This window comes from Heteronotia binoei, chromosome 8, assembly GCF_032191835.1.
Source record: "Heteronotia binoei isolate CCM8104 ecotype False Entrance Well chromosome 8, APGP_CSIRO_Hbin_v1, whole genome shotgun sequence".
Lineage (NCBI taxonomy): Eukaryota > Metazoa > Chordata > Lepidosauria > Squamata > Gekkonidae > Heteronotia > Heteronotia binoei.
The window spans coordinates 46,507,127-46,532,425 of NC_083230.1; the positions used below are offsets into that span (position 1 = coordinate 46,507,127).

The 25,299-nt window shown below is 41.4% G+C and overlaps 1 protein-coding gene across 3 annotated transcripts in view; it reads left to right on the plus strand.

Annotated features, from left to right (window-relative positions):
* Positions 1 to 25,299, plus strand: part of TBC1D30 (TBC1 domain family member 30) — a 68,729-nt gene that overhangs the window by 12,362 nt on the left and 31,068 nt on the right. For 2 of the 3 annotated variants that reach the window (XM_060245007.1, XM_060245008.1), the window contains exons 1-3: positions 16,026 to 16,208; positions 19,736 to 19,797; positions 20,620 to 20,685. In XM_060245007.1, the coding sequence (XP_060100990.1) occupies positions 16,037 to 16,208; positions 19,736 to 19,797; positions 20,620 to 20,685 (300 nt within the window). In that variant the 5' untranslated portion in view covers positions 16,026 to 16,036. Of the gene's footprint in view, positions 1 to 16,025; positions 16,209 to 19,735; positions 19,798 to 20,619; positions 20,686 to 25,299 lie in introns of those variants that run through there. The other variant, XM_060245006.1, reaches the window with a different exon arrangement.

The following is a 25,299-nucleotide window of genomic DNA, read 5'->3' on the forward strand; positions in this document are numbered from 1 at the left end:
GGGATGGAAGAAGTCCCCTTTCATGTGTTAGTGGCAGAAAGAAGGCTTAAATGAACCATATATAGGCTAAGAACCAATGCCAGCAATATTGTCATTGTTTTCCAAATGCACTTCAAAGTAACAGTATTTTTTAAAACGTGGGAGTCCTTTCAGATTTGAGGGAAATAGCAGTGAGCCTGATATTGCAGAACATGCACACCATCTGCTTTAATTTATGCTGTATTCGTTAATGATTTGCAAATGGCCTTTTGGCTGTTTTTCGACGTCACTTCGTGCTGAATAGGCCTACTGACTGTGTTTTGCAAGATATTTCTGTGTTGACAATGAAGACGCTTTTACAAGTACAGCCATGAGGCTTAAGCGTTTGAAGCTGGAGTCGTAGAGTCTGGTCTGAATCTAAAAACCTATTTAAGTCACGCCCAAGGGATTAGGGACGTATTGTGTAGTGGGATTTTTAAACATCAGGCTCTGCCCTCAGTCCTGGCTGATCAAAACCCTCTGGTACCTTGTGTTACATTTTATGGTACACATGATCTGTATAATATAGTGGGTTCAACACAATGAAGACGCAAGGTGATAGTGATCATAGCTCCTTTTAATTCAGCATAGTATAGGGCTGCACTCTAAGACTGCCTACTGGGCCAACAGGGCCAGCTATATATACTCAAAGTTCCCGCGCTAGCATGATATTGGACCATTCCAACCAGCAGGGGGCCCGTGATTGGAGCAGGACAGCAGGGATTTGGATCCTACTGTCCATTGTTCCCAAGTCACCAAGCTCAGTCCTACAGACTCCAATGAGCCAGGCAGGAAAACCATACATTATACACATTTCTGTTCACATATGAGAACATAAGAACATAAGAGAAGCCATGTTGGATCAGGCCAATGGCCCATCCAGTCCAACACTCTGTGTCACACATTGGCCAAACCCCACCGGCCCCAGTGCCATCAGGAGGTTCACAAGTGGGGCTAGAAGCCCTTCCACTTTGCCCCCCCCCACAAGTAGCAAGAATACAGAGCATCACTGCCCCAGATGCTTCCAACAATATGCTGATGGACCTCTGCTCCATATGTTTATCCAATCCCCTCTTGAAGCTGACTATGCTTGTAGCTGCCGCCACCTCCTGTGGCAGTGAATTCCACATGTTAATCACTCTTTGGATGAAGAAGTACTTCCTTTTATGCATTCTAACTTGACTGCTCAGCAATTTCATTGAATGCCCATGAGTTCTTGTATTGTGAGAAAGGGAGAAAAGTAATTCTTTCTCTACTTTCTCCATCCCATGCATAATCTTGTAAACCTCTATCATGTCACCCCGCAGTCGATGTTTCTCCAAGCTAAGGAGCCCCAAGCGTTTTAACCTTTCTTCATAGGGAAAGTGTTTCAAACCTTTAATCATTCTAGTTGCCCTTTTCTGGACTTTATCCAATGCTATAATATCCTTTTTGAGGTGCAGTGACCAGAATTGTACACAGTATTCCAAATGAGACCACACTATCAATTTATACAGGGGCATTATGATAGTTGATATGATAATTGGAGAAATCAAGAGAATGTTTTGTTATGGCAAAGATGGCCATGATAAAGGACAAAAATGATAGAGACCTAGCAGAAGAGATCAGGAGGAGGTGGCAAGAATACACAGAAGAGTTATACAAGAAGGGATCTCAATGTCCTTGACAACCATGATAGTGAAATCACTGACCTTGAGCTAGACATCCTGGAGTGTGAAGTCAAATGGACCATAGAACGCATTACTAACAACAAAGCGAGTGGAGATGACGGTATCCCAGTTGAGCTATTCAAAGTCCTAAAAGATTATGCTGTTAATGTGATGCACACATTATGTCAACAAATTTGGAAAATGCAACAGTGGCCACAGGATTGGAAAAGGTCAGTTTATATTCCAATCCCAAAGAAGGGTAATGCCAAGGAATGTTCAAACTATCACACCATTGCACTCATTTCACACGCCAGCAAGGTCATGTTAAAGATCCTACAAGCTAGGCTTCAGCAGTATGTAGATCGAGAACTACCAGAAGTTCAACCTGGGTTTCGGAGAGGTAGAGGAACTAGAGATCAAATTGCCAACATTCAATGGATTATGGAGAAAGCACGGGAGTATCAGAAAAACATCTATTTCTGTTTCATTGACTATGCTGAAGCCTCTTATTCTATGGATCACACCAAACTGTGGCAAGTCTTTAAAGAGATGGGAGTACCAGACCACCTCACATGTCTCCTGAGAAATCTGTATAAGGGTCAAGAAGCAACAGTCAGAACGGGATATGGAACAACTGATTGGTTTAGAATAGGAAAAGGAATTTCACAAGGATGTATATTGTCACCCTGCTTATTTAATTTATATGCAGAGTACATAATGCGGAATGCTGGCCTGGATGAAGCACAAGCCAGAATTAAGATTTCTGGGAAAAACAACAACCTCAGATATGCAGATGATACCACTCTAATGGCAGAAACCAACTATGGCTAAGAGGGGTGCCTGAGTCTACTACTACTGATCTAAGGACATATATAATTAAAATTATTGCTGAATTTTTAGGAGAAGACCCAGAAGAAACTGATCATTACTATGATTATTACTATGATTATATTTACATAGTTTTTTTTTTTTTTTGGCGTATTCTGAATTTACTATCAAGAGATATGGTGGTAAGATTTGCGGCAAGAGACATGGTGGGAAGAATTCTTAGTAAACAATTTAAGAACCCATTGGAGGTGGGTGGCAGCAAAGTAAGAATTATGAAAGAACTGCCAAGGAACGTCATCAGTGACAGGAGACACTACAAAAGGCTGACAGAAAAGGAAATAAGATACAGATGGGAACTTCCAGAGGGTTTGAGTTTTGAATTCGAAGGACAAAGATTTACCATCACAGCGATTCAGCAAATGACAAACTTTTTGAGTGAGCATAAAGACTTTGGGGAACCAGATCAAGAATAAAAACCATTATGGATTACAAATTAATATCTTGGAATATAAATGGACTTAACTCACCACAAAAAAGAAGGGTAACTTTTCACTGGATTGGGAAACAAAAATGTAACATAATTTGTTTACAAGAAGTACACATCAAACAAACGGATTACAAATTTTTATGGAATAAACAATTTGATATGGAATTTTTTTCATTGGCTAAGGAGAAAAAAAGAGGTGTAGTATTTTATATCAAACAAGAACTTGACCCAAAATTAATTTTTAAAGATGATGATGGCAGATATATTGCGGTAGAAGTGACACTGAATTATAAAAAAACCTTTGTTGCTGGGAGTATATGCTCCAAATGGAGCAAAAGACTCTTTTTTTTAAAGATATAATGCAACAATTGGACCAAGTTGTGCACGAACAAATTATGATAATAGGAGACTAATGGAACAGTGAAAAATATTCTGGACAGAACTGGGGGAAAAAATAACGAAGGGAAACTACCGAAATCATTCCTTGAATTGGTAAAACAAGAGAGTTTAGAGGATATATGGAGGGAATTAAACCCCAAAGGAGGTGATTATACTTCTTGGAAAGGCACAACTCTTTTTCGAGAATTGACATGGTTTGGGCCACAAAAGATCTTGGACTTTTAACGAAGAAAATAGAGATACTTCCTAAAATAAGAGCAGACCATAATCTAATATTGTGGTCTGCAAAATCAGGGGAAAAGACTCTAAGATGGTGGATAAATGAGGATCTGCCACAGAAACAGGAAATAGTGGTTTCTCTGGAAAAGGAAACTAAATGCTTCTTCCAAATAAATGAAAAAGAAGATACCCAGTTTCCAATTGTGTGGGATGCATATAAAGCAGTAATGAGGGGCATTTTGATTACATTGAACAACAAGGATAAAAGAGCCAAAAATAAACAAATGATGGACATTCAGAAAGAAATTGGCAAAAAAGAGAAAGACCTGGGAAAAAGAAGATTATAAGAGAAATTACAATACTACAAAGCCAACTGAGCCATTTGCTGAATAAAGAATTGGAATGGAATTTAAAAAGACTACAGCAGAAATCTTTTGAAGGTGCGAATAAACCCGGAAAATATCTTGCATGGCAAATGGAAAAAAAGAAGGGAGAATAAAGTAATTAACAAAATTGTATCTGGAAAAAAAGACATTGTTGACCATGAAGGCATTAAAAGGGAATTTTACAAATATTATGCCAAGCTGTTTAAAAGTCAAAATGTTGATAGAAAAAGAATTGATGAGTATCTACAGAATATTAAAGTCAACTCATTAACAAAAAACATGGAGAATTTGTTGAATAAACGAATTGAGGAGAAATAGAAGAGGCGATCAACTTAATGAAATTAGAAAAAAGCACCTGATCCAGATGGCTTCATGGCAAAACTTTACAAAGTTTTCACTGAGACGCTATTACCAAAACTTCAGATATTGATGAACACTATAAGATTAGATGGGAAAGTTCCTAGTACATGGAAAGAAGCAGTAATTTCTTTGATACCAAAAGAGGACAGAGACACCACAAATGTGAAAAATTACAGACCAATTTCATTACTAAATGACTATAAAATATACACAAGGATCTTATCCGAACGCCTTAAACAGCATTTGAACAGTTCTGTTAAAGAAGAACAAGCAGGATTTCTTCCCAAGAGACAAATCAGAGACAACATAAGGACAGTTATAGATATTATTGAATATTATGAAAAACACCCTGAAAATGAAGTAGCATTTTTTTTTGCAGACGCAGAGAAAGCATTTGATAATGTGCATTGGGAATTTATGTTTGCAGTGATGGAGAAATTGAGATTGGGAGAAAATTTCATTACAATGGTAAAGGCAATATATTCTGAACAATCAGCAAGGCTCTGCATTAATGCAGACTTAACAGAAAAAATGATAATAAATAAAGGAACAAGACAAGGTTGCCCTCTATCTCCACTGATATTTATAATGACTTTAGAGGTTTTGTTAATTCAAATCCAAGATGATAAAGAGAGATAGAGGGGCTAAAAATGAAAGGTTTTTCTTACAAATACAGAGCATTTGCAGATGACATGATGTTTATAAATGAAAATCCCACTCACATAACACCATTGCTGCTTCGTAAGATACAAGAATTTGGAGAATTGGCAGGTTTTTATATAAATAAAGAAAAATCATTTTTTTTGTAAAAATATGATAAAGAGCAAACAGGAAGAACTACAGCAATTAACAGAGTGTGAAATTACCTCAAAAGTAAAAAATTTAGGTGTGGAAACAACAATGAAAAATATTGATTTGTTTAAAAACAATTATGAAAAACTTTGGCGCAAGATCGATGGAGATATGATTAAATGGAACAAATTGAACCTGTCTATGCTGGGTAGAATCTCTGCAATTAAGATGAATGTTTTACTGAGAATTATGTTCCTGTTTCAAACAATCCCAATAGTGAAAGACAATAAACAATTTGATAGATGGCAAAGGAAACTTTCAGAATTTGTATGGGCTGGGGAAAAAACCAAGAATTAAAATGAAAATTCTGATTGATGCAAAAGAAAGAGGTGGATTCCAACTGACTAACTTAAAGCTGTATGATGATGCAGTTTGCCTGGATTAAGGAATGGATGATGTTATCAAATAGAAAGTTATTGTCATTAGAAGGACATGGAAATGTCTTTGGATGGCATGCTTATATGTACTATGGCAAAAATAAGATGGATAGTTTCTTCTCGCATCACTATATCAGAAACAATCTGTTAAATACCTGGTCAAAATATAAAAGATACGGTGATGAGAAAACCGCTTTGGATTGTACCAACAGAAGTAATAAAATTGTATTCAGATATTAAAGAGGAGTGGCTAACATATAAACAACTTTTAAAGAGCCAAGGAAAAAAGGTGGAATTAAAAACAGCTGAAGAAATACAATATAAATATAATTGGTTTCAATTGCAACAAATAAAGAGCTTGCTTGAACAGGATATTAGGAACTAAGGAGTAAGACAAGAACAAACAGAACTGGAGAGAATGCTATTTGGTGAAAGTGAAAAGCTGATTTCAAGGACATATAAGCTATTGAATGGTCTACGAAAGATGAAGTAGTTAAATCACAAATGATAAAATGGGCAATAAATATAAATAAGGAAATACAAATGGAGTCGTGGGAATACCTATGGAAGAACTCTATGAAAATTCCTACATGTTATAGCATTAAAGAGAATTGCTTCAAAATGCTATACAGATGGTACATGACACCTAAGAAATTGGCAAAAATGAACAGTTTTCGGATAAATGCTGGAAATGTAAATGCCATGAAGGATCTTTTTACCATATGTGGTGGACTTGTGAAAAGGCGAAGCAATTCTGGCAAATGATTCAGTAGGAGATCTCGAAAGTTTTGGGACATAATATTAAGAAAGCACCAGATATTTTCCTGCTGGGATTACAAATGGAAAAATTTCAAACGCAAGATAGAACAATAATTTGGTATATGCTTTCAGCTGCACGGACATTATATGCGCAAATGTGGAAACAAGACAAAATACCAGAAGTATGGGAATGGACTCTGAAAGTTATGCATTGGAGTGAAATGGACAAACTTACGAGAATCTTAAAATAACAAAATTTAGAGAAATTTAAGAAGGACTGGGGAAAGTTTCAAAAGTACATTGAAAAACAATGGAACATTAAAGGACATTTGGTGATCTTTGACAATGGTTAATCTTTAAAGAAACGATATATGGATTACAGTTTAAAAGACATGCTTATTGGATAAACTTATTGGATATAACTTTTTTTCTTTTTCCCAGTGACTAAAAAGAAATACCATGAAGATGGATTATAACTTTGGATTTTTTCGGAGAAAGATTTTCTAATAGACAAAGTTTATTACCTTATGACAAATTAGATTAAATAATAATACGGGGACGTTTGATAAGGGGGCATGCACTGTTAGGGGTCACAAAAGGGGGTGGGGTGGAGAAAATGTTATTTATGTGTACTAACATTTAATGACAAATGAAGATATGTTATTACAATAAATTGTTTTAAACTGAGAAAAGGGATGGCATGTTGGAGGGAAGCACAACAGGAATTCAGTTCTGTCTCAAGAAGGGAACATTGAGAGCACTCAGGAAAAGAGCAGACAAAGTGAAGGGTAGCTCTGCTTGGTATCATATGCCCCTACATTCAAGGGATTCTTACCTTCTGGGGCAGCAGAAAACAATTCCACACCATCCTCTATATGACAGCCCTTCAAGTACTTGAAGATGATGATCATATCACCTCTCAGCCGCCTCCACTCCAGGCTAAACATTCCCAGCTCCTTCAACCTTTCTTCATAGGACTTTGTCTCCAGACCCCTCACCATCAACACAATCAAATGCTGTGATCCACACAATCAAATGCTTTAGAATAGTCAATGAAGCCAAAGTTTCAATGAAGAAGCTAGAGGCAATGCACCCTCCCAAATCTGCCCTGCCCACCCAGGACCTCCAGGCCTTTAAAAAAAGCTGCACCACAATTTCCCGTGTTTGCTACCAGTTCTGTATTAACTTGTTCAGTTTCTTCCTTCTTGTTTTCTTCCTCTGTGTTGGTGTCTGGTGAGTACCTTAGCCAGAGTGGAGCATGTGGCGTTGCCCTCTGCTTCTCCTCCCTAACAGCTTCTTGGAGGAGGACCAGTAGCCAGTTTAATAGTTCAATTAAATTAGTGTCCCCTGGTACCCCCCCCCCCCCAAATTTTGGCTGTTACCTCGCCTTGAACTTGATCCAGAATTCAACAGGGAGCCAATGCAGCTGGTGCACCCCCCCCCCCCCCATGAGGACATGCACTGCTGCATTTTGGACCATTTGCAGTTTCCAGATCAGTCTCAAGGGCAGCCTTGCACAAAACAAGTTACAGTAATCCAGCCTGGAGGTGACTGTTGCATGGATCACTGGATCACTGTAACTAGTTCACACATGGAGAGATAGAGAACAGTTGCTTGACCTGCCGCAGATGGAAGAATGCTGATTTTGCAACGGCTGTTACTTGGGCCTCCATTGAAAGTGAGACATCCAAAACCACACCCAAACTCTTTACTGCTGGTACAGGTGTTAATGGCACCCTGTCCAGAGCTGGTACCTGGATCCCAACCCAGTTATCCCACAAGTCAGGTACAGAACCTGGATTCAGTTTCAGTCAGCTCTGCTTTAACCATGCAACCATGGCATTCAGACCCTTGGCCAGAATGTCTGAGGCCATATCTGGCCATCCATCCATCATCAGATACGACTAGGTGTCATCAGCATACCATTGACAACCCAGCCCAAACTGTACTCCATCACTACCAGCTTTCACTAGCCATGAAGGACATGGGTTCAAGGGGCAGGTAGTGGGCTTCACAGCATTCAAGTTCCTATCAACATCATCCTGGGAGAGCCAGCTGAAGTAGTCCAGTACCAGACTGAAGATGGCCAAGGGGCCTCCAGTTCTTGTACTGTAGAAATAATGGCTGGCAGGTCCTGTTGAGTGACAAGATTTTATCTGCAAAAGGCTCACAACTAATAGCCAATTTATAATCTTTTTGGGATCCTTGCGAAAGGAATATAAACAACTTAATTATTCTGAACAATTGAGCTTGGGAAGCAATGGAAGTTGCATAGAATTCCTTTTTTGCGGCTTTCACTGCTGCCTCATAGGCTTTTGTAAACATCCTATAACAAGGGTGGCCAAACAGTTACTCAGGAGCCACATGTAGCTCTTTTATACATATTGTGTGGCTCTCGAAGCCCCCATCACCCCATCGGCTGGCTTGGAGAAGGCATTTGTCTCTTTAAATCACTTCTCCAAGCCAAGCTAGTCAATGGGTTGGAGAATGCATTTCAGTTGCTTTCTTTCCACTCCTTCCTTCCCTCCTTCCTTTCCTCCCTTCCTTCCCTTCCCCTCCTTCCCTTCCTTTCCCACCTTTCCTTCCTTCCCTCCCTCCCTCCAACATCTGAAGTTCCTGCCTTGCGGGTCTCAAGCATCTGATGTTCCTGTCTAGCAGGTCTCATACATCTGACTTTATTCTATGTGGCTCTTACATTAAGCAAGTTTAGCCAACCCCTGTCCTATAGGATGCTCTTGCAATGTCAATAGTCCACTGCCACCCTCACTCTGGCCATCTCGGCTCCTGTTTCATTCTTCAAAGCTCCTTGGTATATCAAGAGGTTAGTCTGGTGGGGAGAGGGCAATGGGGAGTGATCTTGTCAATGGCTTCAGAGAGGTGGTCATGCCAGCCGTCTACTAATACACCTAATGAATCACCAGGGGGCATCAAATCCCACAGAGCATTCTGGAAACCAATAGGATCCATCAGTCTCTGCAGGTAAGCATAAATCTGCTCACCATGTAAACAGGGAGGGTCTGGGACATCTAGACTGACCTTCAAGACAAAATGATCTAACCATGGCACTGCTTCAATTGCAGTTAGGTACACATTAAATAAATCTTCTTTGAAATCTACTTGTAAATAAATAAATCTTCCTGCCTCAGTAACCTCCATATTCTACTTGAGCACCACAAAATTTACCTCACAGCAGAAAACCCAAAGCCCAGGAAACTGAAGGAAGAGACAAAATCACCTTCTTTTATTCTGCTTTTGAAATGGCACATGAGAGGCTTTAAAAGTTCAAAATAAACTTTTATTTAATTTGAAGGAGAAAAGGTCAGGGAGAATCAGGTGTAGGATGCGTAAAACTCTAATTTGCTTTGCTGCTAGATTTCCGGAAGTGGTACCTTTGAACAACATTGAGGCATTCAGATGCCCTGCTGTCTCCTTTCTGCAGATGTAGTTTTCCTAAAGAGTTTGTGAATAGGGATGGGCATGAACCTAAAAAGGGTGTTTTGATTTGGGGTTTGAGATGGATCAAAAACTGAACCCTGAACTAAACTGACAGAAACGGGCCTCACCTGAACTGAACCAATTCTGTAGATTTGGTTCCCCCTTTCTCCTGGCCACAGTTTGCCATGGCAGAGAGAGAGGTGACAAGGACAGCTCTGAGGTTTTTTGGGGGGGCATTTTTGTATTTGTGTATGTGTGTATGCACCCCTGGGAGTCATAACAACCTCTGGTGACTGTCCCCTTCTGTGGGCATGAAGGATATTCATAGAGGTGGCTGAATAAAGCCTGCCCCCAATTCCTGATCGTTGGTATTCCAAGGAGGTCTCCCATCCAAGTACTTGCCAAAGTTGGCCCTGCTTAGCTTCCGAGATCTGATGAGATTGGGCTTGCCTCGGCTATCCAGGTAAGGGCTGGGGACTGCTCTGGAGGGAACTTCCTTTCTACCTTTCTCCCAACCATGACTGACTGAGCCTGGAGAAAGGGGGAAAGGAAAGGACTTCCTTTCCCCCTTTCTCCCGGCTATGGCTTGCCGTAGCCAGGAGAAAGGGGATGGGGATCATCCGGGAAGGGTTAATAAACCTGACCAATGGGTCTACTGAGCTGTCAGGTTTAAATGGCTGGCTGTTGAATAGTGGACCGGCTAAGGTGGGGGCAGGGATCACTTGGGAAAGGTTAAATGGCTGCTAACCATTTAAACCTGACCAGTGGATCTGCTGAACTGTTAGGTTTAAATGGCTGGCCACTGACTAGTGGACAAGCTGAGGTGTTAGGTTTAAATGGCTGCCTCAAACAGCCGAACCAAACAGGACAAAAGTTGGATAAATGTTCGGGGAAGGCACCTTTGCTGAACATTGTTTCCTGAGCTCTGAACCGGCCCAAGTTCATGCTGAATTTTGGTTCATGAGCCAGATCATGTCCATCCCTAATCATGAGTGCCCTGAGACCTCCTTTATGCCCACTGTAATGCAGCGACTCTGGGCTGTGTGTCATGGGAACATCTTACATCCACCCCATATCATCCAGGGATAAATGGCTTAAAAGAGGTTCAGTGGGACACTGAGGAAGATGATAAAATCTTACATTGTAACATACCCAAATTACTTGGACAAACACCTGCAACAGTTGTTGTTTGCCTACAGAAAGGACACACAGAAAATATGAAGATATGACTCTCTTCTTTCTGACTTAGATGAATTAAAGACAGATGATGAACTAAGCCAACAAGAGATTATGCTAGACTGGTGGACGAAGTTACAAATCAAATCTAGATTTGCAAAAGATAAAACGATTGGCTTTGCTAAAGATAAATCACCTTTTGACAAGATAGTGTTTGGACCAGAAACAAAGCTAATTACAAAATTTCATAATCTTCTTTTAATTTAAAGAGCCAAGATGAGATAAAGATTGCATGGTCAAGTGGGCTCAAAACTTGGGTCATAATATAAATCTAGAGCTGTGGGAGAAAGTGTGGAAATATAATATAAAAATGACCAGATCAGTGAACTTAAAAGAAAATATATGTTTTATAGATGGCACTTAACTCCAGACAAATTAGCGAAAATATATCATAATATGTCAAACAAATACTGAAAATGTAAAAACGCAACTGGAACTTTTTACCATATCTGGTGGTTATGTGACAGAACCAAAACTTATTGGAAGATGATCCATGAGCTACTACGAAAGATTTTGAAAATACAAATTAGACTCCAACCAGAGCTCTTTCTATTAAATATACTACCAGAAGATTATTCCAGACAGACAAAATTGTTTTTAATACATGCCATGACTGCAGCTAAAAGAATATCTATGCAAAATACTGGAAACGTCAAGGAATACCAAGAAAAGAGGAACTAATATCTAAGCTTTTAGAATTTGCAGAAATAGACACACTATCAGCCAGACTGAGAGATGCCAATCTCTGCGAAACTAAGAAAATTTGGGAACCATTATATAACTGGTTATGTTGTGATATATAAACTTCCAAAATCAATCAATCAAGGCAATCTATGAAAATTTTTGCTGTATATAATTATATTCTTGTCTCAATAGGAGCTTTAAGAGCCAGTTTGGTGTAGTGGTTAAGTGTGCGGACTCTTATCTGGGAGAACCGGGTTTGATTCCCCACTCCTCCACTTGCACCTGCTAGCATGGCCTTGGGTCAGCCATAGCTCTGGCAGAGGTTGTCCTTGAAAGGGCAGCTGCTGTGAGAGCCCTCTCCAGCCCCACCCACCTCACAGGGTGTCTGTTGTGGGGGAGGCAGGTAAAGGAGATTGTGAGCCGCTCTGAGACTCTTCTGAGTGGAGGGGATATAAATCCAATATCATCTTCTTCTTCTTAAGAGATATCGATGGACTATTCTATTGTACTATTAAACGAAAACATCTGTTTGCAGTGAATATTACAAGATCATAGATACTAATGATGATATGAATTGAACATTGTATAAGTAGAAATTGTACAATTTTTTTTTAAATTCATGTATCCTCCCCTTTCCTTCCATTCCTGTCCCCCATACTCTGTACCTGGACATCCAATAAACCTATTAAACCCAGAGAGGATGCACAGGAGAGTACTGGGTTCAGCCCCTTTAAACTCTTGTATGGTCGGCATGTGCAAAAATCCCTTGATAATCTCAGAGGCATGGGAAGGAGAAGACATTCCTGAACCAGAGACATCACGCAATATGTGGAAGACTTGCAGAACACCCTGCATGAGATGCTGGCAGTTGCAGGAGAAAATCTTCATCATTCCCAGCAAAAGCAAAACAATTGGTATGATGGAAGAACCTGAGAAAAATCTTTTGAACCAAGGGATAAAGGTCTTAAGACCAAAAAAAGAAAAGAAAAAAGGGCCAGGTGACATTGCAGCCAGGTAAAAACCTCAGACACCTGGGCAGAAGGATTTGTCACAGTACCAGAGGAACAAAAGGGGGCTTGTTTGATAACTTGCATACTGATGGCTATAGCCCTCTGTGCCATAAAACCCATGTTGTACTGTTTTTTTACATGTGGTGGGGCTAAATGGGATGCTGTTACAAGTGCATAATTTTAAAAGGAACTGGAGAGTGGATAAGACTGATTGTGGCATATGGGTTAGTCCTGTGCTGCTGATCTGTTTCTTGAAACCTACTTGTAAATAAATAAACCTTCGTTATTCCTGCCTCGGTTACCTCTATGTTCTACTTGTGTACCACAAACCTCACAGCAGTGACCCAAAGCTTAGACACTTGCTAGCTTTAGAACACCTGGTAACTAAGGAGAAGGATTATAGTTTAAAAAAAAACTTGGTTCCCCCCCAAAACCATAGGAGGCTGTGTGAGTCCCCTCCGTTGATAGAAATGGCCTGTCACAGACTGTCTCCTAAAATATGCTAGCATGGTAAACATTCTTTGCGAAGAAGATTCCTTACCTGCAGCCCTGTGGCCAGAAAGTTTGGGTGGAGGGACCAAGGAGAAAAAAAAATGGTGGTGGGGGGCATCGGGCTTGGCTGTTCCTTCCCTCCAGTGGCCAGCCCACCCAGCCCCAGCTCTCTCTTTCACCCTATCTCTCTCTCTCGCTGCTGTTCTCCCCAACCAGAGTTGAATAAATAAATAAAAAAGGAGAGTGGTGGCGGCGGCAATGAGAGCAGGGGTGGCAACAGTGAGGCAGTGAGAGTGGTGGGGAGAGCGGGACAGCAAGAGCAGCTGTGGGGAGAGTGGGGAGGGGAGAGCAGTGGCAAGAGTAGTTGCGGTGGCGGGGAGAGCATAGCGGCAAGAGTGGAGCCGTGAGAGTGGTGGAGAGAGCGTAGTGACGAGAGTGAGGCCGGCGAGAGCAGCTGTGGTAGTGGGGAGAGTAGCTGTGGCAGCCAGAGCAGGGTTGTAAAAGGAGGGGCCATACAGGTAGAATGGGGGTTTGGGTGGAGCAGTCCTGCCCCCCTGTTTATTTTGTAAGCTGACTGACGAAGTCTTGTGTTAACAGCTATCGCTGCCATGATATATCACATTATCATATACACTTATATTCCAGAAGCAGCAGTTGTACTTAAAGACTACAGGTTTTAAAAATCTAATAAGGACCTCAACTCACCATTTCATTCATTTGAGAGCTATTGTATTTGTGTGAATGATTTTGAATGGTCTTAAATGTACGCTGTCTCAAAGTTTGCTGTTAATTGTATGGCTCTTTTCAGAGCTTTAGTTTGAGAAAGGCACCCTTCTGTATTGTATTCCCATGATGTACCCTTGCTTTGCACTTTTTCTTGCTGTACATCTTTAACTGATTGGATACCATGGAGAAGAAACTGCAGTCAATTCAAGCAGTCAGCCAAGGTGATAGTTACCTTTAGATGGCTGCTCATTTTAATGCTCTTGAGTGTTACAGTATGTACAGGGAAACAATGACTCAAGCATCCTAGAAAATGTATAATACCTGCTTTGAACAAATATGGTTGTGTGATAATGTTCACACTAGTTGCCAAAATACCACAGAGAGTGGCTTTACCATGTAAACTCAATGGTTTTATCATATATAAAAAGGGTATAAAGAGTGCTAGGTGTAGTGGTTAGAGTGATGCATTAGGATCTAGGAGACCCAGGATCTAATCCTTACTCTGCCATGGAAGCTTGCTGAGTGACCTTGGGCCAGTTGCACACTTCAGCCTAACCTCCTTCACAGGGCTGTTGTGTGAGGATAAAATGGAAGGGAGTGGAACAATGGAAGATACTTTGGGTCCCCATTAGGGAGAAAGGTGGAGTGTAAGTGAAGTAAAATGATACTATGGGTACTGTTTTTTACAATTGCTAAAAAGTAAATGCATGTGTATATGCATTTTTAAGGTCCCCCATATACTGTGTAAAATTGTTTAAACTGTTTTAAATTGTTTAATGTTTAATTTAACTGTTTTTATTGTTCTATTGTGTTTGTGAGCTGCCCTGAGCCTGCTTCGATAAATAAAACTAAACTAAACTAAAAAGAAGAGATTGAATTTATATCCCGCTCGTCATGTGGAGTCTCAGAGTGGCTTACTATCTCCTTCCCATACCCACAACAGACACCTTGTGAGGTAGGGGGGGGCGGAAAGAGGTCTCCAAGAATTGCTCTTGAGTGAACAGTTCGGCTGAGAACTTGTGGCTGATCCAAGGTCACCCACCAGCTGCATATGGAGGGATGGGGGGGTCAAACCCAGTTCTCCCAAATTTGAGTCCATGCACTTAACTTCTACAGCAAGCCAGCTGTACCAGTCATGATTAATTACATGAGCTATAAGGAAGAATGTGCACATGTATCAATGCTACCCTTTTAGTGAGTAAACAGTGCTTAATACAGGCCTGTTATGACTGGCTCCTGTAAAAAGGGGACCTAATGTGACTTCTTAAGCTTGTTTAAAGTTTGGAATATAAATTCACCTCAAAAGTCTGTTTCTAGAATGTTTCTAGCTTTTTTCCCACGTTCATTTTTAGGCTATAATGCTCCATCATAAATATAGTTTAATGCTTCAAATAGATGTCGGAAAATGCGAGCCTTTATGCTGTCTGTGAGATGGATCCTTGGTGCTTCTATTGGTTTTGTCTGTGCTACAGATAAAGCTTTTGTTTGAAACATCCTACTGTGGCACATAGGGCGGACTCTCAGCAAAGAACATTGCTTTGTTACTCAAGCCTGACTCACTGAACAATATGCCTGAGATATTTTTTTAAACTATGCTTTCCAGTCTGCAGTTAACGATGGAGCTGTTGAACAGGGAAAGCACACCACCTGCCTTGTGAGGCATATGTGTTTTGTCCCAAGCCGCTGTAGGCACAAGTGCGACTGCCCCCCTGCTTTGAGAGGCTGGCTCTCCAGACGGTAGCTGGAGGCTGCCTGCCGAACCCTGCGTGGAGGGAGGCTGACTTGTCATCCGCGCTGCTGCTCGCTGGCAGGTGGTGCTGGAGGAGGCAGCGCCGCTTGGCGTTGCTGTCAGTGATGCTGTTCTTGGGGGCGGGAGCGGCTCTTTTCCTCCCGCTTAGCCCGTCGGCGCCTCGGTTCTCGCCTTCTCTGCACTGCAGATGTCTCCCGGCCCTGCCCAGGGAGCGGCGGCCACTGCAGAAGCTTCCCCCTTCTGGCCCTTTGAGGCTGCCGAGCCCTCCCCGCGCGAGCCAAGCGGCGGGCCTGGGCTTGCGTCATCGGGTGGGGGAGCCGAAGCGCCGCACCTGCAGGCGCCGGCGGCGGCGGAGGGCCTCGGTCCCCCATGAGGCAAGACAAACTGAGCGGCTCCCTGCGGCGCGGGGGCAGGGGCCTGAAGAGGCAAAGCGGCGGCGGCGGCGGCGGGGGCGGAGTGGGCACCATCCTGAGCAACGTCTTGAAGAAGAGGAGCTGCATTTCCCGCACGGCGCCTCGCCTCCTGTGCACCTTGGAGCCGGGTAAGGGCTGCCTGGGCCTGTCTCCCCGCCTTTGTTTGAAAGTGGCGCTGCGTGTTGCCGGGCCGTGGGGCTTCTTCCCTCTAATGCCTTCAGCCAGGCTTCACCCGGGCACTGGTTTAAGTACTTAAGCCGAGGAGGGAGCGGGCGGCGGGGAGGGAAGCCAGGCCGGTTCGTTTGCGGCGCTCCTCAGAGCTCTCCCGGGATGGAGGAGCGAGGGAGATGGAGCTCCCTGGGTGATTGGGGTGGGTTGTGTGGACGTTCTCGTATAGGCTTTGCTAGGGAGGAGCGAGGATGGCTGCTTTTTCGGGGGGGAAATTGCAAGACTCTGTCAGAAAACGAGAAAGCAGGGCCTGGCCAATTGCAGAAGAGCCGCCTGTGCAAGGGGGCGGGGGCGGGGGCGGGGAGGATCTTCCAATTAGGGTCACAGACAGTAGCGCTGATTTTGTGCCCCTCCTTCCCTTTTGAGAGGGATGCGAGCTCCAAAGTATGAGAGGTGCAATCGTGCAAGATTTCTAAACAGTCCCGGAAATACACATGTTCTGTCCATAGTTACCTTTTTATGTGCCATGTAATTTGCAGGATTTGTAAACTGCGAAATGATGGGGGCATGCTTGAAGGATAGATTGCATCTTAATTTTGGGGGGGGGGTTTTTGCTGTCAGTGGAGTCTGTTTTGCTTCAGTACAGCAGTCAATTCTTATGTTTACATGCACAGTTTCTCTAATTGGTGCCTAAAATGCAGATTGAATACTGAAAATTGTTAAGGATGATGCATTATAATGACTGAATGGAAAGTACAGAGATATATGGTCTATTTTTGGATTATTTTAAATTAAATGGTAGTATTTATTGAAGCAGTAATATCCTTTCTCCAAATCTAGAGTAACTATAGTGCAATATACAGTTGATATTAAAAGGTAGAATTGTTTTGTGATTATTCTAGGAAGCTGCCATTGGATACCTTCTGTTTGCTAATTATCTTATAAAACAGCTTAACAATGCCAAATATTTCAATGGAATCTTTATCCATTTTTAGTCTTGATGTTGGGATATTGTTAGCAGAACTGTTAAGTTTTTTAAATCCCTTTCATGAATTTTTTTATTGTTGGTATATGTAACACTGGAAAATATTTGATCTGAGGACATCAATACTATTTTAATGAAAAGATTCCATGAATCTGCACTTGCAGCAAGAATCTTCAAAGACTTTTGCAGTTTGTCCTGAAACAGACTGACTGGTTGCTTGTTGCCAAATATGTATCAATGTATTAATCTTTTACACATCTAATATAATACTTAATCTGCTTTGGTCTGTACAAAGCATTCATAAATGTAAGCTTTTCTAAAATTCTTGGGTGGGAACTTTGCATTCTACACAGGTTTCCTAACTCTAGGGAATGTGTGTCGTCAGCCTGATGGGATTGGTACCTACGTGATGAACATTCTAGAACCAAACAAAGGCAGTCCTATATGTGTCCCTAGAAGCAGAGGAAGCATTTTTTCTTTTGATTAGTATCCGCTAACAGAACTGGACTTTAGCTACAGCTATAGCGTTACATTTTTTCTTTTAATAGCATTTGCTTGGACCTTGTCTGGCTGTCCCCCCCCCCCTTTGTCTTTGTGCTTACAACAAAAGGTTTTCAAACCAAGTTAACTCTAGGAGATGTAAGTTTTTAAGACAATAGAATTTGATCCTATAAAACATGAGCGTATTCTGAAAATTGGTTTGTTGGAGCACTGAGACTCAAGTCTTTATAAAGATACTAAACGTGTAATACAGGACCGTAGTTTGTGAATTCATAGCCAGTAATTAAAGGCAAGGATAATATTTGTTATTATCCAAGACACGAAACAAAATGGCTTTTAAGCATGGTCTGTATATCCTTGTGCCTTGAATGTCAGAGGATGACATTTCAGCACCTTGGGTTTGGACAGCAGCATTTTATTCCTCTTGAGGAAATGTTTTTATAATGCACCTAACATGGACTATCATGGAATAGTTTTCATCCAGAAATTTTGTAGACACTTTTCTTGTTGAATTAAGCATGTATAAAACAGATTACACACTTGTGTCATCCTAAATACAGTCTGATTCCTGAAATGTGATTTTCCAATGGTATTCACTAGTATTCCTTACAAAAGGAGTTAATAAGCTACCTAGTTACTTCTGAATACAGTGTTATAAAAGGAAGACTAAACATGGAAAAGCCAGGCGCTGTTCACATGATAATTTTATTTTTTTAATTTATTACATGTAATTATACACGAATAGAACACAACAGATAAAAACCAAAAATGCAAATGCAAAATAAAGAAATTGAGAAACAGGAAAGAAAACAAAATGTTTACAATTACTGCCATATGTTTGGTTTTACAACTTCAACAAGAGTGTTGCTGCAGCTCCACGGCATATGCCTACTTGATTTGCTAATTACATCTTTCCATAGATTCTTGGTATTGAGTAGATGACGAAGAGTTGAGTGTTGAACAGCAAAAAATATAAATGGATTTCAGAAGGCATAATAAGCTTCCATGCTCACTTGATGTTTTTGCTAATCAAATAATGAGTTAAGTTTTTCCACAGATCTTTATACTGTATATATGTCATAATTTTAAGTGTAGATCTCTGGAAATTTATTTATAAAGAGACATACTTGAGAGGTTTGTCTAATGTTATAATAGAATGATGGATCCTTCCCTTGAACTATAAATTCTGATGAGAATGTTTACTTAAGTGACTGCTCTCATAGGTGTGTTCAAATCCTATTTGTCTTTACTACACTTAAAGCGTGTTCCAATTTGAAGCTGAATATCTTAGAGAAATAATATTAATTATGTATGGTTCTAATGAATCTTACATTCTACAAGCATAGAACTTTATGGCTGCCATTAGAAAGGCTCCCCTCCTGAATTACTTTGTGAATGGGGAATTACCATACCTCTCTTCTCTGTTGTGTATGTGCTTTGCCCTGTTTTCACCTTTCATAGCAAGAGGAATATTCAGAAGGTAAGATAATTAGTAAAATTATTGGCAGAAGCATGCATCATGGATGAGGCTGAGTATAACTCTGCAGTAGATTTTCTGGCTATTTCTCTCATATTGAAGAAGCGATTGTACTATCCCAATATTTCTTTTAAAACTGCCACAATGAAAGCAATGTATCAATGAAAAGCTTTTTGAAGGCTTTAGTTTTTCACAAGTTTTTTTAAACTGTACAGACTGTCCTACTATACAACTTATGCATGAGTGAGAACAGTGATGTTCCTCTGTGTAAAAGTACTATGTCTGAATGAGAAACAATAATTCTTTTAATGTTTCTTTTGTAAGTAATAAGAACTTACTATTTCTTCTCTAGAACCGTAAAACACAAACCGTTCTAAAGAGCTGTCTTTTGTACAAAGAATGAGCTTCTCTTGCAAATTAATTTTACTGTTTTAGGGCACTCGTGTTAATATTTAGTTGTTGTAATGTTGTTTTTGTCTTGTAAATTGGAATTTTAGCAACTTTTATTTATTTTTACTGTATAGGAGTGGATACAAAGCTGAAGTTTACTCTCGAGCCATCTCTAGGTCAGAATGGTTTTCAGCAGGTAACGTGTTACTAGTTTGGTGTAGTAGTGGTTAAGTACACGGACTCTAATTTGGGTTTGATTCTCCACTCCCTCCACATGCAGCTACTGGAGTGACTATTGAGTTAGTCACAGTTCTTGCAGAGCTGTTCTCTCAAGAGCAGTTTTCTGAGAGCTCTCCCGGCCCTGCCTACCTCCAGGGTGTCTGTTGTGGGTAGAGGAAAGGAAGGAGATTGTAAAATGCTCTGAGACTCTAAGTGAAGGCTGGGGTATAAATCAAATCTCCTCCTCTTCTAAATTCTTTTGAATGCATAGAGAATAATTAGTTATGTTCTGGATTGGTTTAGAATTGTATGCTGATACCCTAATAAGGATTATGTTAATTGCCACTACAAATGTCATTGTTCTAGTGGCATTTTGAAACATTAAAGTTGTTTCACGCTGATAATTCCGTATGGCAGAAACCTTTAAAACATTACTTAATTTTTGTGCAGTTTCTATTCTATGCATAAATGATTAAATGGTCTACTTTTATGTGTCCCACATAACAACAATAATCTCATATTTATTTACCTGAAAGGAAGGCACCCACCCACCAAAAGATTATACAACAAAAGTTTATTACCACATATAATTGTGTTCATGAATTTAAGACAACACCCTTCTTGAAAAACAACTAGTCATCATTTTTGGGTAAATAGGGTGTGTTTATAAAATTACAATCTCTATGTGTGTTTGAACTGGCATTTTATTTTTTTATTTATTTTTGTTAATTTGTATTCCACCCTTTCCTGCAAGCAGGCGCAGGGCATAATCTAACTGTGTTTGAATATTTCCTTTTAGTGGCATGATGCTCTTAAAGCAGTGGCCAGGCTGCCAACGGGAATACCAAAGGAGTGGAGGAGAAAGGTATGTAGAGTTGCACATTTCCCTAAATGTATTATGCTACAATATATCCTATGAATGTAAAAAAGAGAAAGCTCATACTGCCAGACTGATTTCCAAATATATGGATATTGTATGGTTCCTGCTAATTTTAAAGGTGAATTTGAAAATTTAGGGTTTTAGTAATTAGTTTTTCATTTGAAATATGTAAAGGTGAAAAGTAGTCTCCTCATACTGTGATAACTGAATGATGGGAATCTCATGCTTCAGGACTGAAGCTATCCTAGTAATCGATGACTGATAGTTCTGAATTAAGCTAGGTCCTCATATGGAGAATAGGCCTTCAGCACAGGGGCGTAGACTTTTCAATTTCCCAGTTGGGGGTGGGGGGCTGGAGCCCAGCCAAAGGCATTTGATCCAGTGACATCATAGGGAGCAGCCAGTGACATCACAGGGAGGGGCCTCCATTATTGCTACCTATGAATTTATAGAGAAGCTCCCTCCCCAAAAATTTAGGGAGCACCCCCCCCCAAACAATGCCCATGGACTGGGTCAAACCCAGGAAAAGGTGGGAGTTTGCTAGTGGTTATAGTGGTATCTCAGAGGTCTCTTGCTGTGTCCTATTTTTGAAATTCACTTTTAGAATAGTCACTTTAAGATCTGCAAATATACATATCATGTGCATAAGACAAACCAGTGGTCATAAATTTGACAGTAAAAGGCAATTCAGAAAAGCTTTAGGGGAACATTTTATAAGTTTCCCTGGATGTTCACTTACAGGTGTCTTTTTTCTGCCTCATTAATAAAGTACGATTGTACTGAAATTGACAAAACTATGGCATCACAGATACCTTTGTTTGATAAATTCATGGGTCTGTGACCCAGGGCAGAATACAAAACAGTTTCTGGGTGCTCAATTTCTGAGCAATGTACAAAGTTCAGAGTTAATTAATACTATAGCAATATAACAAAATAGGAGTCAATTGCACCTTTAAGACCAACTTAATTTTATTTAAGTTGTCTTAAAGGTGCAATTGACTCCTATTTTGTTCTACTACTTCAGACCAACACGGCTGCCTATTTGGATCTATCTACTATAGCAATATGTATGCAACATAGCAATGCATTGTTATTGTATTAACTAACTCTGAACTTTGTACAATATGTATGCAACATAGCAATACAGAGGACATGCAAGTTAGGGCTTCAGAGTGGGATCTGCCAGACCCAGGTTCTTGCTGTGGAAGCTGACTTAGATCAGACATAGACTTCCAGCCTAACCTGCCTCTCAGGGTTGTTGTTCAGATCACATGGGGGAGAGGAGAATGATGCAAACTGCTTTGGTTCCCCCACTGTAGAAGCTGCAGGGAGGGGGAAGGCAATGGATCCACACAAGGGCCAGATAAAGGAAAGGAGATAGGGTTGCCAACTCTAGGTTAGGGGTGGGGCCTGGAGAGGGTGGGTTTTGAGAAGGGATAGGACCTCAGACATTCCCCTCTAGGGAGGCACTGGAGATCACTCAGATTTACACTTGCTTTCCAGATGGCAGTGATCAGCTCCCCTTGAGGTGGTGGTGGTGGGGTCAATGCCTTCACTGGGGTGGGTCAGAAGACAGCAAGGGTGGCAGGCACTCACCCAGGGGTTCCTTATACAGCCCATTGTATTTTTCTTCACAACTTACTCCAAGTACAGATAATAAAGCAGTCAACAAATGTGAGAACTGAGCCCAGTAGCACCTTTTACTATTCAAAGTCCTAAAAGATGATGCTGTTAAAGTGATGCACACATTATGTCAACAAATTTGGAAAACACAACAGTGGCCACAGGATTGGAAAAGATCAGTTTATATTCCAATCCCAAAAAAGGGTAATGCCAAGGAATGTTCAAACTATCGCACCATTGCACTCATTTCACATGCCAGCAAGGTCATGTTAAAGATCCTACAAGCTAGGCTTCAGCAGTATGTAGATCGGAAACTACCAGAACTTCAACCTGGGTTTCGGAGAGGTAGAGGAACTAGAGACAGTGTTACTGATGTAACAAACACGAATTTGAGCAGACTTTGGAGGATGGTGGAAGACAGGAGGGCCGAGCGTGACTTAGTCCATAGGGTCGCAAGGAGTCAGACTCGACTGTGCAACTGAACAACAAAAGCACCTTTAACACAAAAAAGTGGTGTCTATAGCCCCTTCACAGTGCCTTCTTACCTTTTGATATTGTTTCAGACAGTAGAGTTTCTGGGGTTACACACAGGCCTGTAGCCACAGTGGGGCCCAGGGGGGGGGCATGGCACCTCCACCCATCCCCCACTTCCACCTGTGTGGCTCCTCCTTTCCCCACTGCTGTCTTTGCGGCCCCGTTTTTGCTGCCGCCGCTCTCCCTGTACTCTTCCCTGCCTCCCAAGCTCTTCCTACAGCCCTGTTGTTACCACCGCTGCTCTCCCTGGGCTCTTCCCTGCCTCCCCCGCTCTCCCTGCAGCACTGTTTTTGCTGCTGCCGCTCTCCCCAGGCTCTTCCCTGCCTCCCCTACAGCCCCGTTTTCACCGCCACCGCTCTCCCCCGCTCTCCCCGCAGCCCTGTTTTCACTGCTTCCGCTCTCCCTAGGCTCTTCCCTGCCTCCCAAGCTCTCCTCACAGCCCTGTTTTCACTGCTGCCACTCTCCCCAGGCTCTTCCCTGCCTCCCAAGCTCTCCCTGCAGCCCCGTTTTTACCGCTGCCGCGCTCTCCGGGCTCTTCCCTGCTTCTCCCACTCTTCCTGCACAGCCCGCGGCCCTGTTTTCACCGCTGCTGCTCTCCCTGGGCTCTTCCCTGCCTCCCAAGCTCTCCCCACAGCCCCGTTTTTGCCTCTGCTGTTCTCCCCGGACTCTTCTTCCCACCTCCAAGAGCATAAGAGAGAGAGAGCTGGGGCCCAAAGGCTGACTGCTGGAAGAAGCAGCCAAGACTCCACAGCCCCCCCCACCCAAAATTTTATGTCCTGGGCCCCGCCACCCAAAAATTTCTGGCTACGGGGCTGGTCACACCCAGACACAAATATTTCTCTGACATGAGGCATGGATTTTTTTTTTGCTATGGGGTTGGATGCGGTATAAATTGAGATGAGGAGGAAGAGGAGGAAGAAGAAGAAGACTGTTGATTTATAACCCGCCCTTCTCTCTGAATCAGAGAGAAGAGCAGTTTATAATCTCCTTTATCTTCTTCACCCACAACAGACACCCTGTGAGGTGAGTGGGGCTGAGAGAGCTCTCCCTGAAGCTGCCCTTTCAAGGAGAACTCCTGTACTTATGCACCTTGACTCTAAATTCTGTTTCACCTGAATCTGATGAAATGTGCTTGTACACAAAAGCTTATACCTAGGCTAGAATGAAACTTTATTGGTCTTAAAGGTGCTACTGGTCAAACTTTATTGCTTCAGAACAACACAGCTACCCACCTGGATCTAAATAAAACAGTGTGCATGCACATGAAAGCTTATACCTAGAATTAAACTTGGTTGATCTTAAAGGTGCCATGGACTCCAACTTTGTTCTGCTGCTTCTGACCAACATGGCTACCCCACCTGATGTGTTCTAAATTAGTAATTAATTTAGAGAATCCAATGGCACAGCAAAAAAAATTTGCAGATCAGAATTACCTTTCAAGCATTCTCCTTCAACCCCCTAGGCCAGCCAGATCTGTTCCTCCTCCATGGATCTAGCAGCAAAAGACCTTTCCTTTCCCCAGTCCCCACCCCTTCCCTTATTTTTCCCGTCTCCAGAGATAGTGTGTGTGGGGGGGATGTTTATCTATTCTATTCCTGCTCTGCTAGTTCATTAGCATTTGTAAGAAGGTATAGGAAATCACACCACGTCACTGATGTTTTCAGCCTAGAGAGAAAAAAAATCAAAGGAGTTTGTCACTATTTGGTTACTGGTTGTCGAGCCCTGAAGTCCTGTACTGATTGCCAGTGGGGACTGAGCCCTGCGTGGGATATGAAAGATCAGATAAAGTATTGTATTTTGTCTCCAGCCCTCTAGCCCCCATGTAGTTTACGCCTATGCTTCACCATATGTATCTGGCAAAGTCTGGAAAAGAAAGAGTGCTGAAGAAAGACAGAGGAGTTCCTAATGCACATCAGGCAGTAGCATATTAGAGGAAATGGCCATTTATGTTAATTTAAACAAAGCTAATGCTGTAGAAAGAACCTCTACTGGTCCTCTGCTTTGAACTTTCTTTTGAAGAGTTATCCATTAGCTCTATCCTATTCTTGGCCGCAATTGCCAGATATTCCCATTTTTGATTAAAAGTACACATCGTTTAAGTTAATTGGGTAAATAGTTTAGTTTTTCTTACTGTATTTTCTTACTGATAGCATTTTTTCCATACAAAAAAAGGAAGATGAAATGAAGGACAACATGTGTTGTATGAGAGTAAGAGGACATCCATGAAACACTAAAATTGTTGCAGAAAGCATTTTTGTGTAGGCAAAGTATGGAAAGCTTCCTAGTGAATATACATGCTGCAAAATGGAAGGGGGAGGGCAAGAGCCAAAGAAGGCCTGCTTATATAATTCATGGGTGAAATATAAAATGGTTTTTAAGAATTGCATTGGTGAAAGCTTTACAAAGGGTGGTCTGTATAATTAAAATGTTTACATTTTATTA